Source organism: Ischnura elegans, chromosome 12 (assembly GCF_921293095.1).
Source record: "Ischnura elegans chromosome 12, ioIscEleg1.1, whole genome shotgun sequence".
NCBI lineage: Eukaryota > Metazoa > Arthropoda > Insecta > Odonata > Coenagrionidae > Ischnura > Ischnura elegans.
The window spans coordinates 30,217,426-30,238,752 of record NC_060257.1 but is presented as its reverse complement, the minus strand read 5'-3'; the positions used below and the strand labels follow the sequence as shown (position 1 = coordinate 30,238,752).

At 36.5% G+C, this 21,327-nt stretch overlaps 2 protein-coding genes across 2 annotated transcripts in view; both read right to left on the bottom strand.

Annotated features, from left to right (window-relative positions):
• LOC124169230 (uncharacterized threonine-rich GPI-anchored glycoprotein PJ4664.02-like) overlaps positions 1–6,086 on the bottom strand; it is a 31,554-nt gene extending 25,468 nt beyond the window's left edge. The window contains exons 1-6 of the mRNA XM_046547772.1: positions 5,978–6,086; positions 5,576–5,688; positions 5,182–5,344; positions 4,527–4,573; positions 2,058–2,184; positions 243–343 (exon numbers count right to left, since the gene is read on the bottom strand). Of these exons, the coding sequence (XP_046403728.1) occupies positions 243–343; positions 2,058–2,184; positions 4,527–4,573; positions 5,182–5,344; positions 5,576–5,688 (551 nt within the window). The 5' untranslated portion in view covers positions 5,978–6,086. The remainder of the gene's footprint in view (positions 1–242; positions 344–2,057; positions 2,185–4,526; positions 4,574–5,181; positions 5,345–5,575; positions 5,689–5,977) is intronic.
• A 2,842-nt stretch (positions 6,087–8,928) lies between these two features.
• The window catches only part of LOC124168959 (uncharacterized protein C05D11.1-like), a 28,460-nt gene continuing 16,061 nt past the window's right edge, over positions 8,929–21,327 (bottom strand). Inside the window, exons 12-19 of the mRNA XM_046547380.1 lie at positions 20,230–20,410; positions 18,481–18,608; positions 17,330–17,538; positions 15,958–16,159; positions 12,733–12,876; positions 11,976–12,136; positions 11,078–11,230; positions 8,929–9,341 (exon numbers count right to left, since the gene is read on the bottom strand). Of these exons, the coding sequence (XP_046403336.1) occupies positions 9,281–9,341; positions 11,078–11,230; positions 11,976–12,136; positions 12,733–12,876; positions 15,958–16,159; positions 17,330–17,538; positions 18,481–18,608; positions 20,230–20,410 (1,239 nt within the window). The 3' untranslated portion in view covers positions 8,929–9,280. The remainder of the gene's footprint in view (positions 9,342–11,077; positions 11,231–11,975; positions 12,137–12,732; positions 12,877–15,957; positions 16,160–17,329; positions 17,539–18,480; positions 18,609–20,229; positions 20,411–21,327) is intronic.

Here is a 21,327-nt window from a genome sequence, read left to right as displayed (position 1 = left end):
ATTTCTTTTCCATACATATCCAAACTAAAGCAGTTTCTAACATGAATTTACAATTAATGCCTGCAACAGTTGAAAAAATGCCTTGAATTAATCTTCCACAGATAAAGCTTATATTTATGATTTCAGCAGATGACATAGGCTTAATGCAGGCTTTCGAGATTTTTCAGGAATTGAAATTAGAGAAACACAATGATACATTTTGGTATCAACCCATCCAAATTTATAGTAAAAACAACACCTACCTCTCCGGCAAAGGAGTCTTTATCAACATACTCTCCGATGTCTTTTCACCATGGCCTGTTTTTTCAATGGTTTTCAAAAAAGATGACCTCCATGGTGTACCCTTAAAGAGAATAACCACATGCATTAAAAGCATAATAAACAAAGACAGTACCGAAAGGGCTAGTCATGCAATGCATACGTATGTAAGAGTTAATGTGTAAATGCATGGATATGAAAATGCACTTTGAAACCATCCAACTTGTGCAAATATATGAATATAAAATACAACCTGTTCAAATTTAGTTCGTATGTTCATACATGTCCCACTTCGGTGCCCCAAAATCGTTCATGCATTCACATATTAACTTAATTAATATCATTTGCAAAAGTCCCACAACAAATAGAGCTGCGCCACTCTCAATCGATCTTGATTTTGCCTCGATATCCTAAGAAATTAAGATGTATCGATGGCTAAGTTCTATCAACATGTATCTCAAATTCTGCCGGTTTGAGACTGGTATCTGAAACATGGTGTAAAAACATTAAATAATAAAATACAAGCAAATAACAACTCTTTGTTTGCAAATGAAAGCTTCTTTTTTGAGTTTTATGCACTTTTGGTTTTTAATTTCAGTATACAATTAAAAATATTAATTGTTTTTTGCTCTCCTAAAAAGTTGCTATTTTTGAGATACATGTTGTTAGAACTTAGCCATCGATATGGAACAATCTAACTAGAGTCTCCATGGCTCATGACAGCAAGAATGGATGGGTGAGACATTAAGTCAGCCATTTCAGTCGCAAGATTCCATTGCTATTACTCGCTTAAAATTAATATTCATGATGTTACCCAAAATAAAGTATTTTTATCATGAGGGTATGAGGCAAGCCCCTCACGGGGATTTTAAATATTTTGTTTCTTAGCTTAAAATCTTGAGTCACGACTTAAGAGACTTCGCAGCTCTAATATGCAATGTGTTTAATTATATACAGTTGAGACCTCAGATCTGGAATCCAGAAACCCAGAAAACCAGAAATCCGGAACGTTTGAAAATTCCTCTGCATAGTGTTTTAACATGCCACCTCGTGGCTCCACTCTCCAAGCCTTGTTTTGGGATGAGTAGGAAGGTAGCACATCCTATGAGCATACACTAACAACTTAGGCAGGGACACGTATGGATCTCAAATATCAAGCACAAGAGCCTGATTTCATTTATTAATTAATAAATTAACAACATTTAGAAGCTTATGACCAGAAATCCCAAAACCCTTTGGTCCCAAGCTTTCCGGATTTGAGGTCCTCAACTATAAATATCTGCATCAATGCAAAACGTATAAAATTAGTGGAGTTTCTTGGCAATAATCATCATGTAAATAACATTAATTCAACATCATTGATGTACCAGTGAAGAAGTTTCTCTTTAGTACATGAAAGTAATTTATTTAATATAACAAATTAGATAATGACTTCACTATGTATTATGATTATGGATGTTTTTGCCATAAATATTTAAGACTATTCAAGCTTTGTGAGCCTCAAATAACAAACAACTTCCGTTCGCTATGACAAGGGCTTGCAATTTCTCTTTGGCACAGCTCTCCCCCACATCATGATGATCCATTCACAGTGAGTCATTACAGAGCTTGACTTGGACCGTGAATACTCACCTCGATAGCGATCAATCAAATTCGTTGGTTGCCAGATGTCGACAATAGAGTTAAACTGGTGAGCTCATATCGTTGCACGACTTTTGCAAATGATGGTACCAAGTAAAAAGGCCGTAAGGAATTTATGACCATGATAGGACTGGTAAATAAATGCTATAATTGAATACCTCAATACTGCATCCTTTTGTTGGCACAGCAAAGGAAGAGAATGCATTGAATGCTCCAGACCGATTGTGTCTTGATGTTGGGTAAGTAGCTTCGGTGAAATGCTTAGAGACTGATCCAGGACGGGACCTAAAACGGAAATAATTAACTGCAGTTCAAAAAAAGTAAAGAAAAACCTTATCACAACATGATTCTACTAAACATAATAAAATAAAAATATAGTAAATTATCACAACTGACTGAATGACAGGAATTATACGGATTACAGAAAAAAGTATAAGAGGAAGAAAAAGAATGCCATGCAAAAAATGCACCAAAATCTTACGACAACAAAAGAACCTTTTAGCAATGGCAACAACAATACCTGAGAAAAATATTTTTAGTAACTAGAAATCAGAAGGTATTTAAAACAAAAGGTGATTAATAGCAAAGCCATAGTGATCATCACACTAGATCAGTTCACTAAGTAACTTTCAACACAGTCAACAAATAAATTTCAAAATTATAATATTTCAGACTGAATAAAAATAGCTGGGATATTAATTATAAAAACTTTGGATTTCTTGGTGGAAAGCAGCATTATGCTAGCAGAAAAGTTTCTTGGGTTTTCCACCAGTTGATGTCGTCTGGTGGAAAACCCGAGAAACTTTTCTGCAACTGATACGCTGGGAAAACCCAAGATCAGACAGCAATATGCTTATATGGTCAAAACTAAGCATTGGTGGGGAGACATGTTGAAGGGGAACATGACATGGTGTCAGCAGGCCAATCAACAGGGACAAGATTCAAAGTCAGCACTGATGGAACACAAAATGCTTGGACATCAAAGCAACTTCACGAAAATTGAAGAGTCCTACTAGGGTGAACAGGTTCAAAGCAAGGGTGTTAATACACCATTGAAATTCATCATCACATTTCAAAAATCTGAAGATTGGCTTGAAAGAGCTCTCTATTCTGCTATCTAAATTTCCATTTCAATAACCATTTCAAATTTAACAGTTTCAGAACTTTTACAACTTCAATACTCTCTCCTGAATAAGTCATTCAGGGTATTCTTTTACCTTTCGTACTGCCAGAATGTGCAGCATTTATTTAATATGCTCTAATGCTGAATGGCAGCACTGCTCAGTTTATTTGCACAACACTAGCACGCATAAACCTATGACTCTAAAACTGTCTTCCTAACACTTGTCCAACAATTTCTGCATAATGTCATTATGACATGATTGTTTTATTGTCTTATAAGGTGTTCAGAGGATTTCTTTTTTATCCCACTCAATAAGGGACTTCTTTACTACTCAATCTGTCAATCTATTGTAACTTAATCATTCTTCGCTTGCATCACATTTCAAATACTTCCATTCCCAACTTCTCCACTGCTGTAAACATCCACTTCTCTTTTTCATTAAGGCACAGGTTCCACATTCAGCATCTGAGAAATTGTTTCCACACTTCTATGCTTATATTCTTAGCCATAAGTATACTCTTTCTTACACAAACTGTCCTTTTCACCAGTGCAACTCACCACAACCTCTTTCTGTCTTCCTCAATCAGTGGTTACTCGGCTTCCTAGGCAACCAACCTCTTCCACTTCAAACATTTTATTCAGTATGTGTGTTCTTTGCATTGCAACTGACAATTACAAAACTCAGTGCTCCTTCCTCTGCTGCATCATAATCCACCAATATGAATTATTGATTTGTTGAATTGTTCTGCGTAGCATGGGGGTTAGTTAATATACATTTGATAATTGCAACAAAAATCAATTAAAATAATTTTTTCAATTTCCCTCCTATGGGTAATGCTTCATCTGCTGTTAAGAGAAATATTTTTCTAAATTAAGAAATAAAATATCCACATTAGGACCATATTTATTATACACTCCATTCTCTGTGTTTTTCAAATATCAATTCCTCGCCCAACATCCAGTAGCAAGGTTATTTAAGAGTAGACTGTGGATAAGAGAGCAAGCCGAATGATTACATCTTTCTGCAAAGGTTGATAAAAAAACAAAGAATTTTATGGCAGTGTAGTTGTCTCACTAATATATAATATCTGATACCTTTCTATACTTTTCATTTTTTTGTTCTACAACAATGTTGAGCCATTAACTGAAGTCCTGCTTAGTGGAATAAATGGTGGGTATAATTATCTTGACTCCATTAACGATATATTTTCTCCAAGAAATCACTAAGAAAAGACACAGAATAATGAAATCAAGGTAAGTTCATAGACTATTACCATATTTCTCCGAATATAGTCCCCCTCTGAATATAGTCCCCCCCCCCCCCTAATTTTGAGGCTTCAGTTTCGGGAAAAGTAATAAAAATGCGTTTGAGTATAGTCCCCCCCTTTACTTTTACCATGGGCATTTTTGGAAAAAAGGGGGGACTATATTCAGACATATACGGTATTACATTACAGCCATACAGGAACTTCATAATATCTTAGGGAACACATGAGGTTCTTACCCTTTATCATGATGATCTTCTAGATTTGAGTAAGACTGATCCTCCTCCTGAAATGAGACAATTCATACATTAAACATAATGGGATAAATAATAATTTAAATTAATAAAACCTGAGAACAAACTAGACAATTGACACTGAATGAGGCTGAAGCTCCAAATTAAAATTAACTGAATGCTAATAATAAGATGCTTGTTTCTGTTGCACACAGAGCTTTGATTACATGGCCCTAAGAAAGCAGACAGGATATAACATAGACTTGCTACAAGCACACAATTACAAAAGAGGTACAGGCAATAAATGCAAACATCTATGAATAGCCATAACTGAAAATCCTGAAATATAATTTGCATACTTCCTGTAGCAAAAATATGCACAAGTATTTCACTCAAACCTGTCAGATAATGAAGCAGCAAATGACGTCAACATTATGTCAGACTTAGACTAAATGTCGAAACAGTCCGCCGTTAAATTGTAATGTCATAATAATAATAGAATCAAAACTCAAAATGATATTTCCAGCAACATTTAACCAAAAAACTGATACTATTCCCAATGCATTATTTGATGCATGATAGCGAAAAATACAATTCTGAATATCATTCAATTCCTTTCGTATCCTTGGCACAGTTACCAACTGTATTTTCACACATTTACCTCATCTTGGCACCCAGTGTCATGATTCTCCATCGCTCCACTGGCTGAGTCCGTTAAGTGATGCCTCCCAACAGCACTATCTGGGCAGTCTTCCTCATTGTCCTCGTCGAAATCAAAATTTACAGATATTGGTTGAATATCCTTCCTGTTTATTCTATTGCCCCTATTAATTTAAAAAAAGAACAAGTATGAAGGGCACACGTTAGTTCGGGTAAGGTAACATAAAATCGTAGCTTAACGAATTCAACTTTCAATGTCTAAGCAGATGAATTCAAGCTTTCCAAATCTTTGGCAATAACCCCAATAAACCCACAAAAAATTGCATCCGCGAATACTTCCTTGCAATTTCAAATACTGCAATGGAATCAGGGAATACAATGGTATGTATATTTACCATTTTCTGGAGAAGAGACCTGAGCCGCCAGTTCTTCCTACACTGCTAGGGTAGGTAGAACATTCTGATCCATCACGATCATGGCTGTCATTTGTAGCATAACTTCCGTACATCTGGGAAAACAAACCACTCAAAACAATAAGTTGACAAGTATCGGATAAAAAAGAAGGGTACGGCGATATCTTTTAAAACCAATAAGTTAACTTATTCGAGATATGAACATTTTGATGCATAAAATAACAAATTAAACTCTTCAAAACATAAACTGTCACAGCAAATCATGGGCGTGAACTACAAATTTGAAATTTCTAAGGAAAGGGCAGCATGGGTACACAAAGTTGCAAATCAGTAAACCGGTGCTATTTCAATAGTTATCTACAAATTAAGCAAAGATATACTCACTTTTCATCGATAAAAACACTAATTAGAAATCAGTATACCAGCCAACAACGTACACAAGTTAAAATTGTAACCGCCAAAAACAAAACACGGCGGAAGAGCGAAAACACAAAATTCAAAAACGTTAGGCGCGCGAGCATTCAAAAGGAAACAAGTGGTTACCATAAGAATTTATTCTTATTCCGAAACAAGAAATTAATGTTGAAACAAGTCCACGGGTCTATTACTCCACAAATATATTTTCAAAAAACACATCCAATGGTCTAATATAAAATTTTGACGGATCGTGAAAATTTAAAAGCTAATACATAAAATAAATATTTTGTGTAGTTTAAAATAAGTTTCTAAATTCAAAAAAAATATTCAAGGTTATAATGTAAAAGATACATCAATAAATATTTTTAAATCAATGAACAAATCTAATCAGATCATGAAACTAAAATATTCCTGGGCTTTTTATTTCTATGGCTAATATTTAGGGCTGCATTGCTAGCTGGTGGTAGTTGATTAAGATAGGGAGTAAGGGGGCAGCCACCTAGGTGCTCCCTCCTTCATAATTTCTTGAAAATTTTATTACACAGAGGTCTTTATGATGTGACCCTCCGATGAAAGTTTTATATTGCTAGCTCAACAAACACATGTATAAAATTGATTGATGAATATTTAAATGCAGCTTGTCTGAGCATATCAGGCCTTAGACACATTTCCGCTCCTGATGCCAGTCACAGAAACAGTCAGGTGAAATCGTTGCATGTAAATCCTGGGGACACAGGATCAAATCCTTATGAATTTTCACCACATAAGTGTTTGCCAAATCCTGTTATTCCAGATCCTGGAAAACCTTTTTAAAGCTGTGAAGGGTAGGTCAGGGAAATAATAACCAACACAGAATCACCTGAGGAATTAAAAACTTAACATGATGATGGACATTGATATCTCAACAACATTAATAAACTGGGCATGAGAGGCATTGCTAACAAATGGGTTAACTCTTTATACCTCACCAATCGAACACAAGCTATGTCAAGGGTAACAAATATTGCTGAGAGTATAAGTACCACTTCCGTAAGTGTGCCACAAGGGTCCATATAAGGCCCAATTCTTTTTCTAATCCAAACTAATGATTTGCCAGCATCCTTTGCCTATATTCCTAATATGTGCTGATGAAACAAACATCTTACTTTCTACCCCATCAAAAAATGACCTTACCATTTGAGTTCAAAATCTGCAAATGAAAATTATTTATCTCTGGTGCGTTGATAATGAATTGAAATCAGGGATGCTGACTTACAATAAATACTGGGGGGGGGGCCAAACTGGGGGTCTTGCCCCGGAAAATTTTATAAGTAGTGAGTTTTAAGTTTTTGAGCATTTTAGAAGAGTCATATGATCAACATTAGAACCCTGATAACTCGAATCTTGGTATCTGGACATTCCGCAGAAAAACGAAAAGCCTGACACAATTTTTCCTCACAACCATAACGAATTTTTGAGGGGGCTCGGGCTCCCTCAGGCCCCATGGAGTCGGCGCCACTGATTGAAATTAAGCACTGAAAAGTCACGTAATTGTTGTTTAATTTGGGTGTAAAGGTCGTCTCCTGGAAATTATTTTAATTTAAATTGATAAAAAGTCCACTGAGAATGTTACTTCAACTAAATTTCTAGGTTCATACATAAGTGGTAATGTGTCTCAGGTCAAGAATATTGAAATTTTAAGAGCTGGTGTGTCCCTTTTCAGGACCACTTGATAGGTTTTGAGGTGGCACAGTGATGTAGTGGTTAACACGCTCAACTCCCAACCTAATGGTTGCAGATGCAAATCCTGCAGCCTCTAGAAAATTATTTTTTTTTAATTCAAGAAGACAAATCTCCTACCTCTTACCATAGCCACAATAATTCGAGTAAACAATAGTAATTTTGAAAATATTTATAATTTTAAAAACACAGCAATCTCTCAGACCTCAGTTAAGGGTTAACTTCTTTTGGGTCTGTTTTGTTAGAGTCCATACCTCTGACCCATAAAAGAGAACTAGCTTTATTATGACTGCGTATATCCTAATTATTGTATTTCTTGAAAGGAATTTACTCTCCAATGATTTTAATAGGCTCCAGTAACATCTATTAGCTGCATTTAACCACATTTGTATCTCTTCTTGTTTTATTTTAGCTTTACCTCCAAAAAAAAAAAGCATCTCCTGTCAAGTGAAACTCTTTTCCACCGCCTCCCACATTTTTCAGGTAACAATCTAGCATGGGAATGATGCGATGGACACCAACACTATGGATTCAAGGCTTCCCCAGTGAATTATTTGGGTGAGGTCTTCTCAGATTTCCTACCCAGTGTTTGCATGACATTCAGGGCGAAGAAACATTGTGTCATGAAATTTTAACCTTGTATAGCTAATGCCAGTAGGAATAAAAATTAATGATGATGTTTAAGGTCAAAAACGCATCATTTTTAAACTACAGGAAGTCTGAGCCGAGCACTCTTACTGGTTGTGAGTTTGCCCTGTTGCCTACTACTATCGGCAACTCGTGACTTCAAATGCTTCGTCTGCAGGAGTTCGTAATGTATCCAAGGCATCCATCAACAAGGAAAACTCACAGCCAATCAGAGTGCTTGGCTCAAAGTTTCTGCAGTTAAAAATTGGTGTGTTTTTGACCGAAAAATCATCAGTAATTTTGGTTCCTACTGGCATCAGCTATCCAGGGTTAAAATTTCGTGATAATTTATCTCCACCCTTTACACTGATGTCTCCAAGGGAGACAATCCTTAAATTCTTAGGGCTTCCAAATGAAACACCCCCTAAAATTTTTGTATCCATAGCCTAGATATTGCGCATGTAAGGATAACCAAAAATTCAAGTTTAAATCCAACTATTCTGTGACAATATTATTAAAACTTTTAACAAACACATGCAGTAAGGGTGATTTTACCAAGTGACAAACATCTCTATAGACAGTAAGTGCCCCATCACTTTATTTAAGGAAAATGCACAACTTAAACTTGATAGCTTTTTAAAAAACATATTTTTGGGAGAATAATGTGGTTTACAGAACAGTCAGTCTTCAAATACTCATTTTAATTGTACAGCAGCTTTCTGAAATTACACAGCGGACAAATACAAATATATAAATTTATAAAAGTATGGAATTTACACAGAAACAAATCAGCAATGTCCCTCTACGTTTTCAAGGCAAATATTCTGGATCATTCACATTAATGACATATGTTAAACCCCAAAGGAAGTGTTAACGCATGTATTAATTTTTTTCCACAAATTATCCAAAAAAAAGCATGCACCATCACCAGTCACTCAAGAAACTTTTCTCTAGGGAGGGACAAACTGCCAAGGTGCGGCCCGTCCTGAAAAGAAACAAAATGATGCTGTTATTAATCAGCTTTCATTGGTATGTATATAACACCAAACTAATCACTCACTCACACAAGATGATTGACTTGGTGATACATATCTTGGAAGTTTCAGATTGCCAGAGGGTCTAAATAAGCTGATTAGTGGTTAAAAATCAAGAATCTTAAAAAAGTGGAATTTTTGAACACTAAAAAAAGCCTAAGACTTTAAATGGAAACCAAACATTTTTTCTCAGCCAAGCAATATTCTTCACCTTGTTCATTAAAAATAGAAAAATGAGATACAATCCCCCGACTAGGACTATGATAATAAAAAATAAGTAAAAAATTAATAATTTCTTTTCTCTTGCTCGGCATTACATAAATGACTACTTTCAAAAATATTTTTTCCCGATTTTATCCTCACTATCAACATTTTCTAAAGCATAGTTAATGGTAAATAAACACATTCTTATTACGTTCTAACTAAATCCCTTTGCTAAATATGCTTTCACCACAGACTTCATCATCACAAGATTTAATCATGTCTTAGCAATTATTATTACACGCTTGTTGAATTGCAGCTTTTTATCTAATCATTATTAAACAACAGCAGAATCAATTCCATGACTCATATTAAACAAGGAGGGAAACAGATGAAGCTATGAATACACGAGACACAGAATATGAAGCAAAACCTCCTAAATTCAAGATTCAGATAAAAAAAACTAGGGCTCTGAATCATCCAAGTTCTAATCAAGAACAATATCATCACCCAACATCCCTGAGATAGTATTGATGCAGCTTTACACTAAATTCTCCTAAAGCGAAGTATACGTAAAAATTTAAAGAAGACGAAAATATAAATATGAATATTTACACATATATGAAGAAAATCCCTTCGGTACTTTACTTCATCCAACCCTCATCTAAGGCCTTCACTAATTGGCTGAATAGGGTGGTTTCCTATTATTATTTTATGGCCTAAATCGAAAGATTATTACTCCTGGAGTATGTAATTCACGCTTTTAGATTTTTAAAAGATGATACATATCTATTTTTTGCGATTAAATGAAAAGTGAACCTACGTTCTAACAAAAAGTGAAAATTTTCAAGAGTGCGAAAACGCGACAGCTAAGTATGAATGCCGGGAAAACTCCGAGTGACGTCGCTCTGGTTCCTGCTGCCACAAGTAAGGTGACCTTGGGGCGAGGCTATGAGTGCTGATATGACGCAGGATGCTAGCAGGTAGCAGAGTACCCTGCTAGCTGGTAGTGCTTGGCTTAAATAAGGATTATTTATACCTTATCAAGCAAAGAAAACCTTCCGACCTTAGCCAGTTTTAATAGGTGATTATTAAGACATGTTTCCCTGAGCTCTGTGCCTCATGCATGCATTGGTAATCTCAGACGATGTAAAACTCCTATCTACTCGTATAGAAACTAGGTCCCTGTGGCATCACGTGGAGTGGCATCGCATGGGCGCCAATCTGGGCTTTTTCAAATGAGGATAAAATTGACCACTGCCATTCGTCTAAACCAGTATTTCTAAAACCAAATAATTTGTGTATTATGAATAGACTACTGGTGGGTAACGAATCGCAATCAATGTCTTTCGTTTTCTTTGATGAAGGAAACTACCCTATTTTCAATGGCCAAATGATCTCCATGAACTCCACAAATGAACTCCATGGCCGTAATAGGTCCAGGAATAATGTCAAAAGCTAAGAGGTGATTGGTTAAATAACTTACTCCTTGAATCCCATGACCACTTCTTCAACTTTAGAGGGATGACAGACTATCGTGGTCATAGACCTCTTAGGATCAAAAAGAGGTGCCACCAGTTGTTTTCCAACACGTTTCAAATCCTCCACTGTTACATTCGGAATTAAACTGACAAGATGCCTGAAAAAAGGTACAAAATCATGTCAACTCACTAATGCTGAGGTCAGTTACTAATTAAAGAGACATACAGCCACTTATAGAGCAGTTCTGTCACATTAAACAAGCAGTGATGAATTCAGGTTAAAACAAAAATATTCTAACATGCCATTCAATTAAATAATGAAGGATGAAATCATAGAATGAGAGAATAAAAAATGATATTCTTCTTCCAGCCATAAACATGATTGTGGGAGAAGTAAATATTTTGGAAAATTTCTAGAGATATGGGCATTTTGGCACCAAAACAGTTCAGTTCATTAAATAATTTCAGCTTCAATCACTTAGCACTGCTTTAACTTTTAAAAGAGTGGCTATAATTAGGGTAGTCATATGCCATACATGGTCATGCCCTCAATTATAATTCCAAATTGACTGTCTGCTAATTATTTTAAATGGTGAAGCAAAAAACAAATCATTGCTGTTCCACAATCAATCATGATATTTCAGTTCAAATTGGTGCATAATAATTTATATTGCTAGTCTCTATAATGGGTAAATATTATTTAAAAAAGGTTTGAAACTTCAGAGAACCAATACCTCATTTTTGAGCCGATACTCGAAATGTCGGCACACTTAGATTTTCTTACCTGTGCGGAAACCCGCAGTAACTTTATTCATGCCAAACCCAGCATAATGAAGCAGAGTATCAAGCCAATTAAACATTACACAATTATCAAGTCATAAAATCGCTGGTACAAAAGCATACCTGCTGTAATCATGGCCAATACCCTTGAAATATGATAACAAAGACTGAGACACGACATCTCGAACACTCTTCTCCCTCTCTATCACTTCAAAAATGAGGGAGCTTCGGGCAGACTCGAGCAATGCCTCTTCCCATGTCGCATCTTCCTCCAGCTGGGCTTCCTGCACACAAAGTCATCAAATAGAAGTTAGTCGTACTCAAAATAATCAACTACCTCAAAGCTGAAGGTACACCATATCATCTTGTGAGACATCTTAATATTGTTTAGCCAATCCCAATGCTTTTTTTTGATGCATGAATGGCTATTACCATGAGAAAATGTCATACTTCAGCAAATAAATCATTATATGTAATTAAAAATTAACCCACTCCACTTATGAAGGAATCATGTAAGAACCCAAACAAACTTTACACTTAGAAAATAATTAATTTAAATTCCAAAAACTGCATATGATACAGTAGTCTAGAATTAGGTGGAAGGTGATCCCTTCATAAAATCACCTTCTGTTCGCAAGCAATTGTCGTTTAAATCATTTTCACATTACTTACACTGGGAAAAACCATCCGGAGCTATTGCAATGATGCATGAATGATTTTATGGGTGAAGAGTTTTTTAGTAAACAAGGAATTTACAATATTTTTAAGCCAACCATCAATCTTAAGATACCTACTTTAATTATTTACATAAAAAAGTATAGAAATTCTTACAGAGAAATCAAAGTTGTGACAATAATATACAAAAAATTAAATCCCTTACCACAATATTTTTTGCTTCCCTGTAGGCACCAACCACATTGGTTGATCTATAAAGAGTGAGGTAGACAAGTCCTTCATAAATACGTGGGTTGATGTTATATCCATAGGCTAAACCAAGACCCCGAATCTGTCGCCACATTGGGCCCTGAAATCAAAATTTATAGATTTAATGATACTAGCTAAAAAGAGCTCCGCACACAACTTGGAGGCTTGCAAGGAGAAATATTAAAAAAGTAAAACCAACTCATGCAGTCCATCTCTGCAGCAATTTGTAAATAGATTTCTAATTAAAAATAATTTCCATTTCACCAGATAAATAATCGACATCACATACTCTTTACTGTGCAGAAACATGGACGGAAGGAGGGCAAGAGAATACTGGACACGTTCAAGATGTGGGCATGGAGGAGAATGGAGAAGGTGAAATGGACGGAGAGGACAAGGAATGACAAAGTACTGGAAACGTTGGCCAAGGAGACAGAAGGTAGGGATAGATTGAGTACTGAACAGCAAGGAGCTATTGAAAACAGTATTAGAGTGTAGAATGTTGGGTAAACAAGGGAGAGGAAGGAAGAGAACAGGATTTTTAGATAGAATGAAAGGGAGTAGACCTTGTTATGAATTGAAGAGGGAAGTGCATGAAGGGAGAGGAGATTGCCAGAATATGTACTTATTAAATACTGCATGCAAACCTACCTTAATTGGTAGAATACTTCAATAACAACATTGTACTATTAACTACAGCTTACGCCTGGCAAAAACTGCCTCATTAACAATAAGTTAAAATCAATCAGTCTATCGCTACTCAATCAGTGAATGCATTACAATTACAATTTTTACAGAAAGACACAATCAAATAGATTTATAAATATCTCTTAATCTTCCAGTCCACTATCATAATGAAAGTACAGTACACAACCAATTATTCGGGCTAATGATGGGGAGAGACGGCACAAATAATTGGAAAACACGGATAACCCAAACTTTCACTTAAATGCCTTGCAATGCTTATAATTACAGGCGGTCCCCGACTTTCGTACACAATGCGTTCCCGAAAACTTGTACGAAAGTCGAATGTACGAAAGTCGAACAATTGACTTCCATACTAATTAGGGGCTACGTTCCAAAAGAGCGGAATACAGTGAGTCCTCGTTCTACGTCACCCCGTTTAACGTCATTTCGCGATAACGTCACGAAAATTTTGAGACCGTCATTCGTTCATCGCACCTTTGCTTCGCGATAACGTCAGGTCTGGTCAGGTCTTTTAAATTTCGCGCGAGAAAAAATTCGAAGCGGCGGGCGTTGCAGGTTGTTCGTTTTGTGGGCGGTAATAAGGTGAGTCTAAACGAAGTGTAAAACGGTGTGTTTATTGTCAATTTCGATTACGTTTATAGCAAATTTTCTGCTAAATAAATTCTTAGGTAGGTGCGCAAATTTTAAGTGCGAAAATGTCAAGTAAAGGCAATGGTTTTCTGGAACCTGAAAAGTGATTTCTAGGAATTTTTCCGTGTAGAACTCGGAGTATTTGTCGTCACTTTTTCGCCGTGTTCTCAATAATCTTGGTTCCTGTAACTGCGACAATGTTTCAGCGATGATGCCCAGGCGACGCTCGACCAGGTGACCACCATAGCGAAGCCGAAAAGCAAATGCGGGAAGATACAAAAATGGAGAAGGATGTACGTCGCTGCTGGTACTGCCGTCGATGAAGACAGGAACTCGTATTTATGCCATAGTTTGGCATTCCCATCGTAAAAAATGGCCCAAATATGGCTAAAATTTTTTCGCGTAGGAATTGTGAGGTCTAGGAGCCGATATTCACTTTTTACATTGTTTCTCATGGGATATTGTGCTTCGATTAACGTCATTTCGTTTATCGTCACATTTTTCAGGAACGGTAAGTGACGTTAAACGAGGACTCACTGTATACGTACTAAAACCTTTTCTTCACGGATTTTATTTCAATTCACTAAATTTTAATAATATGTTAATAAAATTCCTCAAATCGTCTAATTTCTTTCGAAAATAAGCAGGAAAATGTAAATAAAAGTTAAAAAAAAAACAAGAACTCCGTTGGCTAACGAGTGAAACTTCCTCTTGGGGTTTAAGTTGACATTCCACTTATTACGTCCACTATAAATAAAAAGACATATCAAGAAGCATAACAAAATGTAATTGTTGAACCCGCACTCTGGATACCTTTTAATTTTTACAACAAAATTCGACATTCGGTAGGTGACATTCGTGATCGCGTATATTTCGCATGTTATTCAAAAAAGACAAAAGACAAACGGAATTTGGGTGATACTACGTGCACAATCGTTGCTGAAGGTGTACACAAATTAAACAGCACTCGAGCGAAAAAAACATAATTACAAAGATCTTACTAGCTTTACTGAAAGCTATTTGATTATGTCTAGTCAACTGTTTTGAAAAATCTCTCCAGTGAAGGCTTTATTCTTATCTTGATGAAGGAGCCTATAGCAAGCAGAGAGTCTCCCTCAAATAAATCACCTAGAGTCAACTACCAACAATTCCTCCCTCCATTGTATATGTTCATATTGTTTGCATATACTGCCATTTAAAACAATTGAATGTTGGGATGCGGAGTAAACATCGTGGGAATTTTAAAAAATTACAGGCCAACGTCCGAAAGTCCGAATTAAGCGTACGGAAGTCAAGTAAATGGTGTCAATTTTGAACGTACGAAAGTGCGAATAGTACGAAAGTCGAGGACCGCCTGTGACCTAAAAATTACAATATATTATTATTTATGCAGTTATTCTGTTATTTTAGAGTGCTTCCTGGACTCAATGAGAGCTTTATTTGCCTGTTCGCGATCTTTTTAGCGGAGCCGTCGTGCCCTGTGAGGCTAGGAAAACAGGAACGCAGTGCTCCCATGAATGCAGCTAGCGCGCGATAGCTTCCATTTTACGAAGGGGACTCTAAAGAAGTAATAAGCCTGGTGTATCCCAGCATTAATGCAGTAATTCTGACGATTTTGCGTTCCATTTAATTTTTTATAAAGATGACGGAAAAAATTGACCGAGACTATAAATCATGCACAGATAATCCGCAACCCAGATAAACCACCGCCGGATAATCCGGAGTCTGCTGTATTAAAATACTCTCAATTGACTGAATTAATTTTTATTAACGTTGGTAACTTTTCTCATATTGCAAACTGGATTTGAGCTAAAGGCATATCTATGCAACAGAAAATACATACCTCCAACTGGGTAAGATACTGAATGAAGAGCAGCAGAGCAGGAAGGTCTTGGTGGTACAAATCATTAATACAACTGGTAGACTGCTCCAAGAAACCAGATTCCACACATCCCATACCAAGAATATGGCCAGGAAACACATGCTCAGGATCATTCTGCCTGATCCATTCATGAATTAATTGCCAGTCTGGAGTTACTTTCAGCCTGAAAAAATGTTGGAAGCACAAATGATGGCCCAGACAAATGATAGTGCTACTAGGTTCTCCCAGAATAATTGGAATAATGGTCACTCACACGTTAACAGTGCATTTGGAACTCATTTAGAAATTTTTACCTCCTAACAATTCTGGAGTTTCATACCAAAGTTCCCAAACCTATTAAATCCAACATGCCAACCAAAGTTGTAACCAAAATGCTTCCAGAAAATAATGATAAACAAACATATCATACTGCCCAATGATGTCATTTCACAGCTCACAACATGCATTTTGATTGCCTTGCAATCCTCATCAGGTACACCATTATTGTTGCGAGCTGTTACATAAAATTAGTGGACAGAAAGATATCTTTGTATATTTACATGAATTGCCATGAGAAAAAATTCCCCAGGACCGGGAATTGATTCACGGACCTTCAGCTTTCCCGGGCCACTGCACACAGATCACTACGCTATCCAGGTTCTCTGATTCCAAAGGCAATGTTTATCATTATCATAACATTTCTTGATTGAAGCTTTCGCTGCTCATGGTGATTAAAAGATAGAGAGACACACGGTTGTATGCCATATGACGTAGTGGATATTGCCCCAACATTTCGTGACATACTGCTGGTCACTTCTTCATGGGAATGATGCCAGGATTTGGTTTTTGCTGTCTTTTTTATTTCAGGTGGGCAGAGGGTGTGAGGAGTGAGGACTGGAGGGGGAAGATGACGAAATATTGCGGGTGGTTGGGTTCCGTGTACTGCTGATTCTCAATCCGGTACCTCTGTTATAATTATTCTTAATCTTCTTTATTTCTAAGGCTTCGTGGATTAGTTGGGTCCCTGGAAGAAGTGACCAGCGGTCGGTCACGAAACGTCAGGGCAATCTCCACTACGTCCTGCGGTATACACCCCTATGTCTCTCTCACTCTTTTAATTATTATAACATATTACATCTCTTTTTCTATCATTCAATACGCTGTTCCACAACATCTCTCCAGAAAAAATTGAATTTATCCAGAAATTAAGTCCAGCAAACCTTAGAAGATTTTTGAAAAGCATGAGAAAGTGGAAATTCGAGAACATTTTGATACATTTACTCCGCAGTCAAAGTATTACATCCTCCCCAGCCCATTAAACATAATCATGAACCAATTCGTGGAGAAAACTTACTTTTTGTCAGATTCCTCAGTGGTATCTCTGGGCATAAATTTGGTCCAAGGCTCAATGATACTTAGACCACGGTTGTTCATGGCACTAACATTAGCTGCAATGTGGACAGCCACATTGGAAGGGCTAATCAATGCAGATCTTGCAGCTTCTATCTCGGATATGACAGCAGCCTCTTGTCCACTGTCACCAGTGACAGGAGTGGCAGCCACCTGAGAATGAATTGTAGAGACAGGGATTTATATAGTTCGAGAGTACAAATACGAAAACCAACCCAATAATCCCAAGGTAGTATTCTGGAGAACAATAATTTTGATACATGCATTATCCTTAGAACGTATGTACATAACTTTGACACTCACAAGTTTGAAGACTAAATAGTAAACCGACAACACTGATAAAACATTTAACTCAACCTCAAAATTTCCAGGCATTATGCACATGATTCTTCCTTGAATTTATATCCCAACTTCACACCTTTATTTAGCAATCATATAACCCGGCGTAAATTAAATTCACCTGCATCCAGTAAAATGAAAACTGAATTATCTTCAGAACAGTAATTTATCTAATAAAGTAAGGTATCTCCAATTAATTTTTGAAGAATTTAAGGTGAATCAACCTTTTACACACTAAAATTAAGGAGTTTTTAATTATTTTTTCATCAAAATAAGCCATTTTATGAAATAATTTTGATTTTTCATGAATTAATGCCCCTAGCCATGACATTTCATTTGTTATCACATCCCTTAACCCTCTCGCTCTTATAGCACTTTCCATTTTCAATTCAAGAGAACTCAAAACCTTAAAAGAACACATCAGGTGTATGGAAGCAGAGAAAATCTTTAGTTTATACAAATAATAATACATATATTTTGTTTGTAATTAATTTCAAATACATGTAATTTAAAAAAAATTATTTATATCAAATATGATAATCATTATTTAACATAAACATTTACATGGGATTAAACACAGGAGTGTTAGAGCGGCACCTTGAGCATTTTAAGGCGAAAACGAAAAGCCAATCTATCAGCACCTTGAGCGTCAAAGGATTAAGAAAGCTTAATCAATGAGGCTTGAATAGAATTTGATAGCTTGAAGCTACCAGCAGACAGTTGTCCACAACAGAAAAGAAAATTAAATTCACTCACTTCATTTGAGCTTGGATCACTTGCGCAGGCATCAGCATTGGGAGCCGTGGGTTGATAGTTCAAACGCTCAAGCAACTTGGAAAGGAATTTGTGCTGACGCATCAGTCCTGAAGCATGGTAATTACTACCTGCAACAGAAAGCAAGATTTCATGTTGAACAATCACGTGATCAATGCTTTGAAATCATTCACAGGACAACTACAATTTCTTTTATTTTTGCAAGATTACATTTGAAGCATGGTGTTTAATAATTTTGAAAAACATAATTAAAGGACATTTTTATGCTTTTGAATTGACACTTCCACTTATTTTCAATGCACACTGCCTTAACAATATGAAATAATGAAATTAGTTCCATTGCTTGCCGCAAGGGAACCTTTTGTGTGATCAAAATGTATCATTTTTGTACAATTTTTAACAAGGTTGCTATCGGCGAGGGCAAAGTGAGGTAGAAGTGTGTGGCATTTTTTTTAGTACATCCCCACCCCCCAAAAAATATTTGGTAAACCCTCTTCCAAAAATTCCTCTGGACTTCTCCCACTAAGGACTTTACTCACTAAGGATTTTTGCAAAGAGACCTGTGACTCAAAGGCTCAGAGACTCAGACCTCTAAGGTCTCGGACCTCCCTCTCTCGACACCCTTGCAGTTACCTTGTAATGCCATACCAGGAGTTCAACACTTAATACCAGTCCTACGGACGAATACTTTGAATTGAAAATCCATGGGAAAGTTAGTGCTGAGGCATAGTCCGTAGTTTGGAGTGACAAGCAGTCCACTTTTCCCCTATCAAATCTCTCTCTCCCTCTGAGATCTCATCTTACCATGTCCCTCCCCTCCTTGGCTACCGAGAGCCTATCTGAATGTCCCTCACCACACTTGGGAACTTTCACCTCTGAGAAGATTGTGGAGAACATAAGAATGCATTGGAATGACCATGCATAAAAAAATCCATTACTTGTAATTAACCCTTTTGCTGCTGTTCAATCTCCGAAAACCTTCTCCTCACATGAGGCGAAAAGGTTAAATGCATTTTGTGGACCCATGGAGCAGGTACTCCAATAATGGGTGTGGTACACCCTCCAAAAGGTCGCAAATCCGGGACCCTATCCTCGACGAGCTAACCCATGCAGGACCGTCTCATCGACCCTACCTGCTCGGGTGGAAAAGTGACCGCTCTGACTGCAATTTGAAAATCAATCAATCAATCAATCCGATCATCAAAAAATTATTATTTGCATCGCACTCCTGCCAATCAAGCAATTAAGTACGTCTTTGAAGCGTGTTTCTGCGATGAAAAATAACGATTTTGTTAACTTTGCTAAAAACGTGGCTGCGGACCACCGGAAAATGGCCATTTTAGCAAAGTTAACAAAATCGTTATTTTTCATCGCAGAAACACGGTTCAAAGACATACTTGATTGCTTGATTGGCAGGAGAGCGATGAAAACAATCATTTTTTGATGATCGGATTGATTGATTGATTTTCAAAATGCAGTCAGAGCGGTCACTTTTCGGGAGGGAGGCCCCCCACACTGGTAGGGTCCATGAGATGCTTGGGTGAGCACGTCAAGGAAAGGGTCCTGGATTAGGAACCCTTCGAAGTGCTTTTACAAAAGTGCATGGCTGGGAGGAAGAAAAAGTACGTCCACAGCAGTCTGCCGTGCGAACGTACTAGGTACGTTCACAGCAGTGAAAGGGTAAAAAAAAAAAAATGAGATGATAGTATTCAAAATAATTCCAGCCCTTACTTTTGCTGTATATTAATCCACGCATCAATGCGGAGGTTACAGAATTTCCCTTGCGCCTTGCCTGAGCAACGTCATTCACCATTTTTGCAGCTATCGTGCGCAACCTATCAGGAGTGATTTTTGTAGCTTTCAAAATATCTCTGGCCCATTCAACTCCTCTACTGTATTTGCTGGGTTCCACCTGAAAATTTAAAAAAAAATACAATTTACAGCCAATATCTTAGTAGCAACCCTTCAAAGTACAGCAACTGAATTTTGACCACATCATATTACATGACCTGATAAATCTTTGGTATAAACACAACAAATGACGCAGTTAAGGAAACGTACATAAAATATAATGACACGCATGATTCATTACTGCAGAATGGAAAAATTACTGAGAAAATTCATTAATAGAAACTGTCCTACAATAAATTGTTATATCACCAATAAAACTCACACCAGCAATGAAATAAAAAATTAAAAATCACAATTAAGAAAAAATGTTTCCTTCAAGAGCATACTGTGGGGGTACATCAATAGAAACAACAAAAACTTAGAAAGGGGAAACTCAGTGTTGAATAAAACAAGGATTAACACACATTAACAACAAATATTTAGAGTATCTTTAACTATTTTATGTCTGTTGTGTAATATAAATTCTACTAATTAACTTGTAAACAACTTTTTTTTACTTTCAATATTTTTAATTGTGCTCTACCTATGAGTTAATGCATTGATGTTTTGGTAAATAATGACTAATATAACCACAATTATGCAACAAATCATCATTAAAAGTAGCAAAAAGAAAAGTAAATAGCAACATATCCATATACTGGCATAAATTTATTCATATCACTTTTCATGATGAATCTTGAACCCTGTTCACAGCAACTTAATTTGGTGTAACTTCACCAATTATGAGTCATACCAATGTATGGCATATTCCTTCAATCATATCTAAAACCTTGCACCAATAGTAAAGTTGACTTAAGAGGATTAACGATAGATTTCATGTCTCTCAACAAAACAAAACCTATATGTATATTCCTTACTATTGGTTAAACTCAATATAAAATAGAACTATTCCTAACTTACGCCTATCATAGTCGAGTT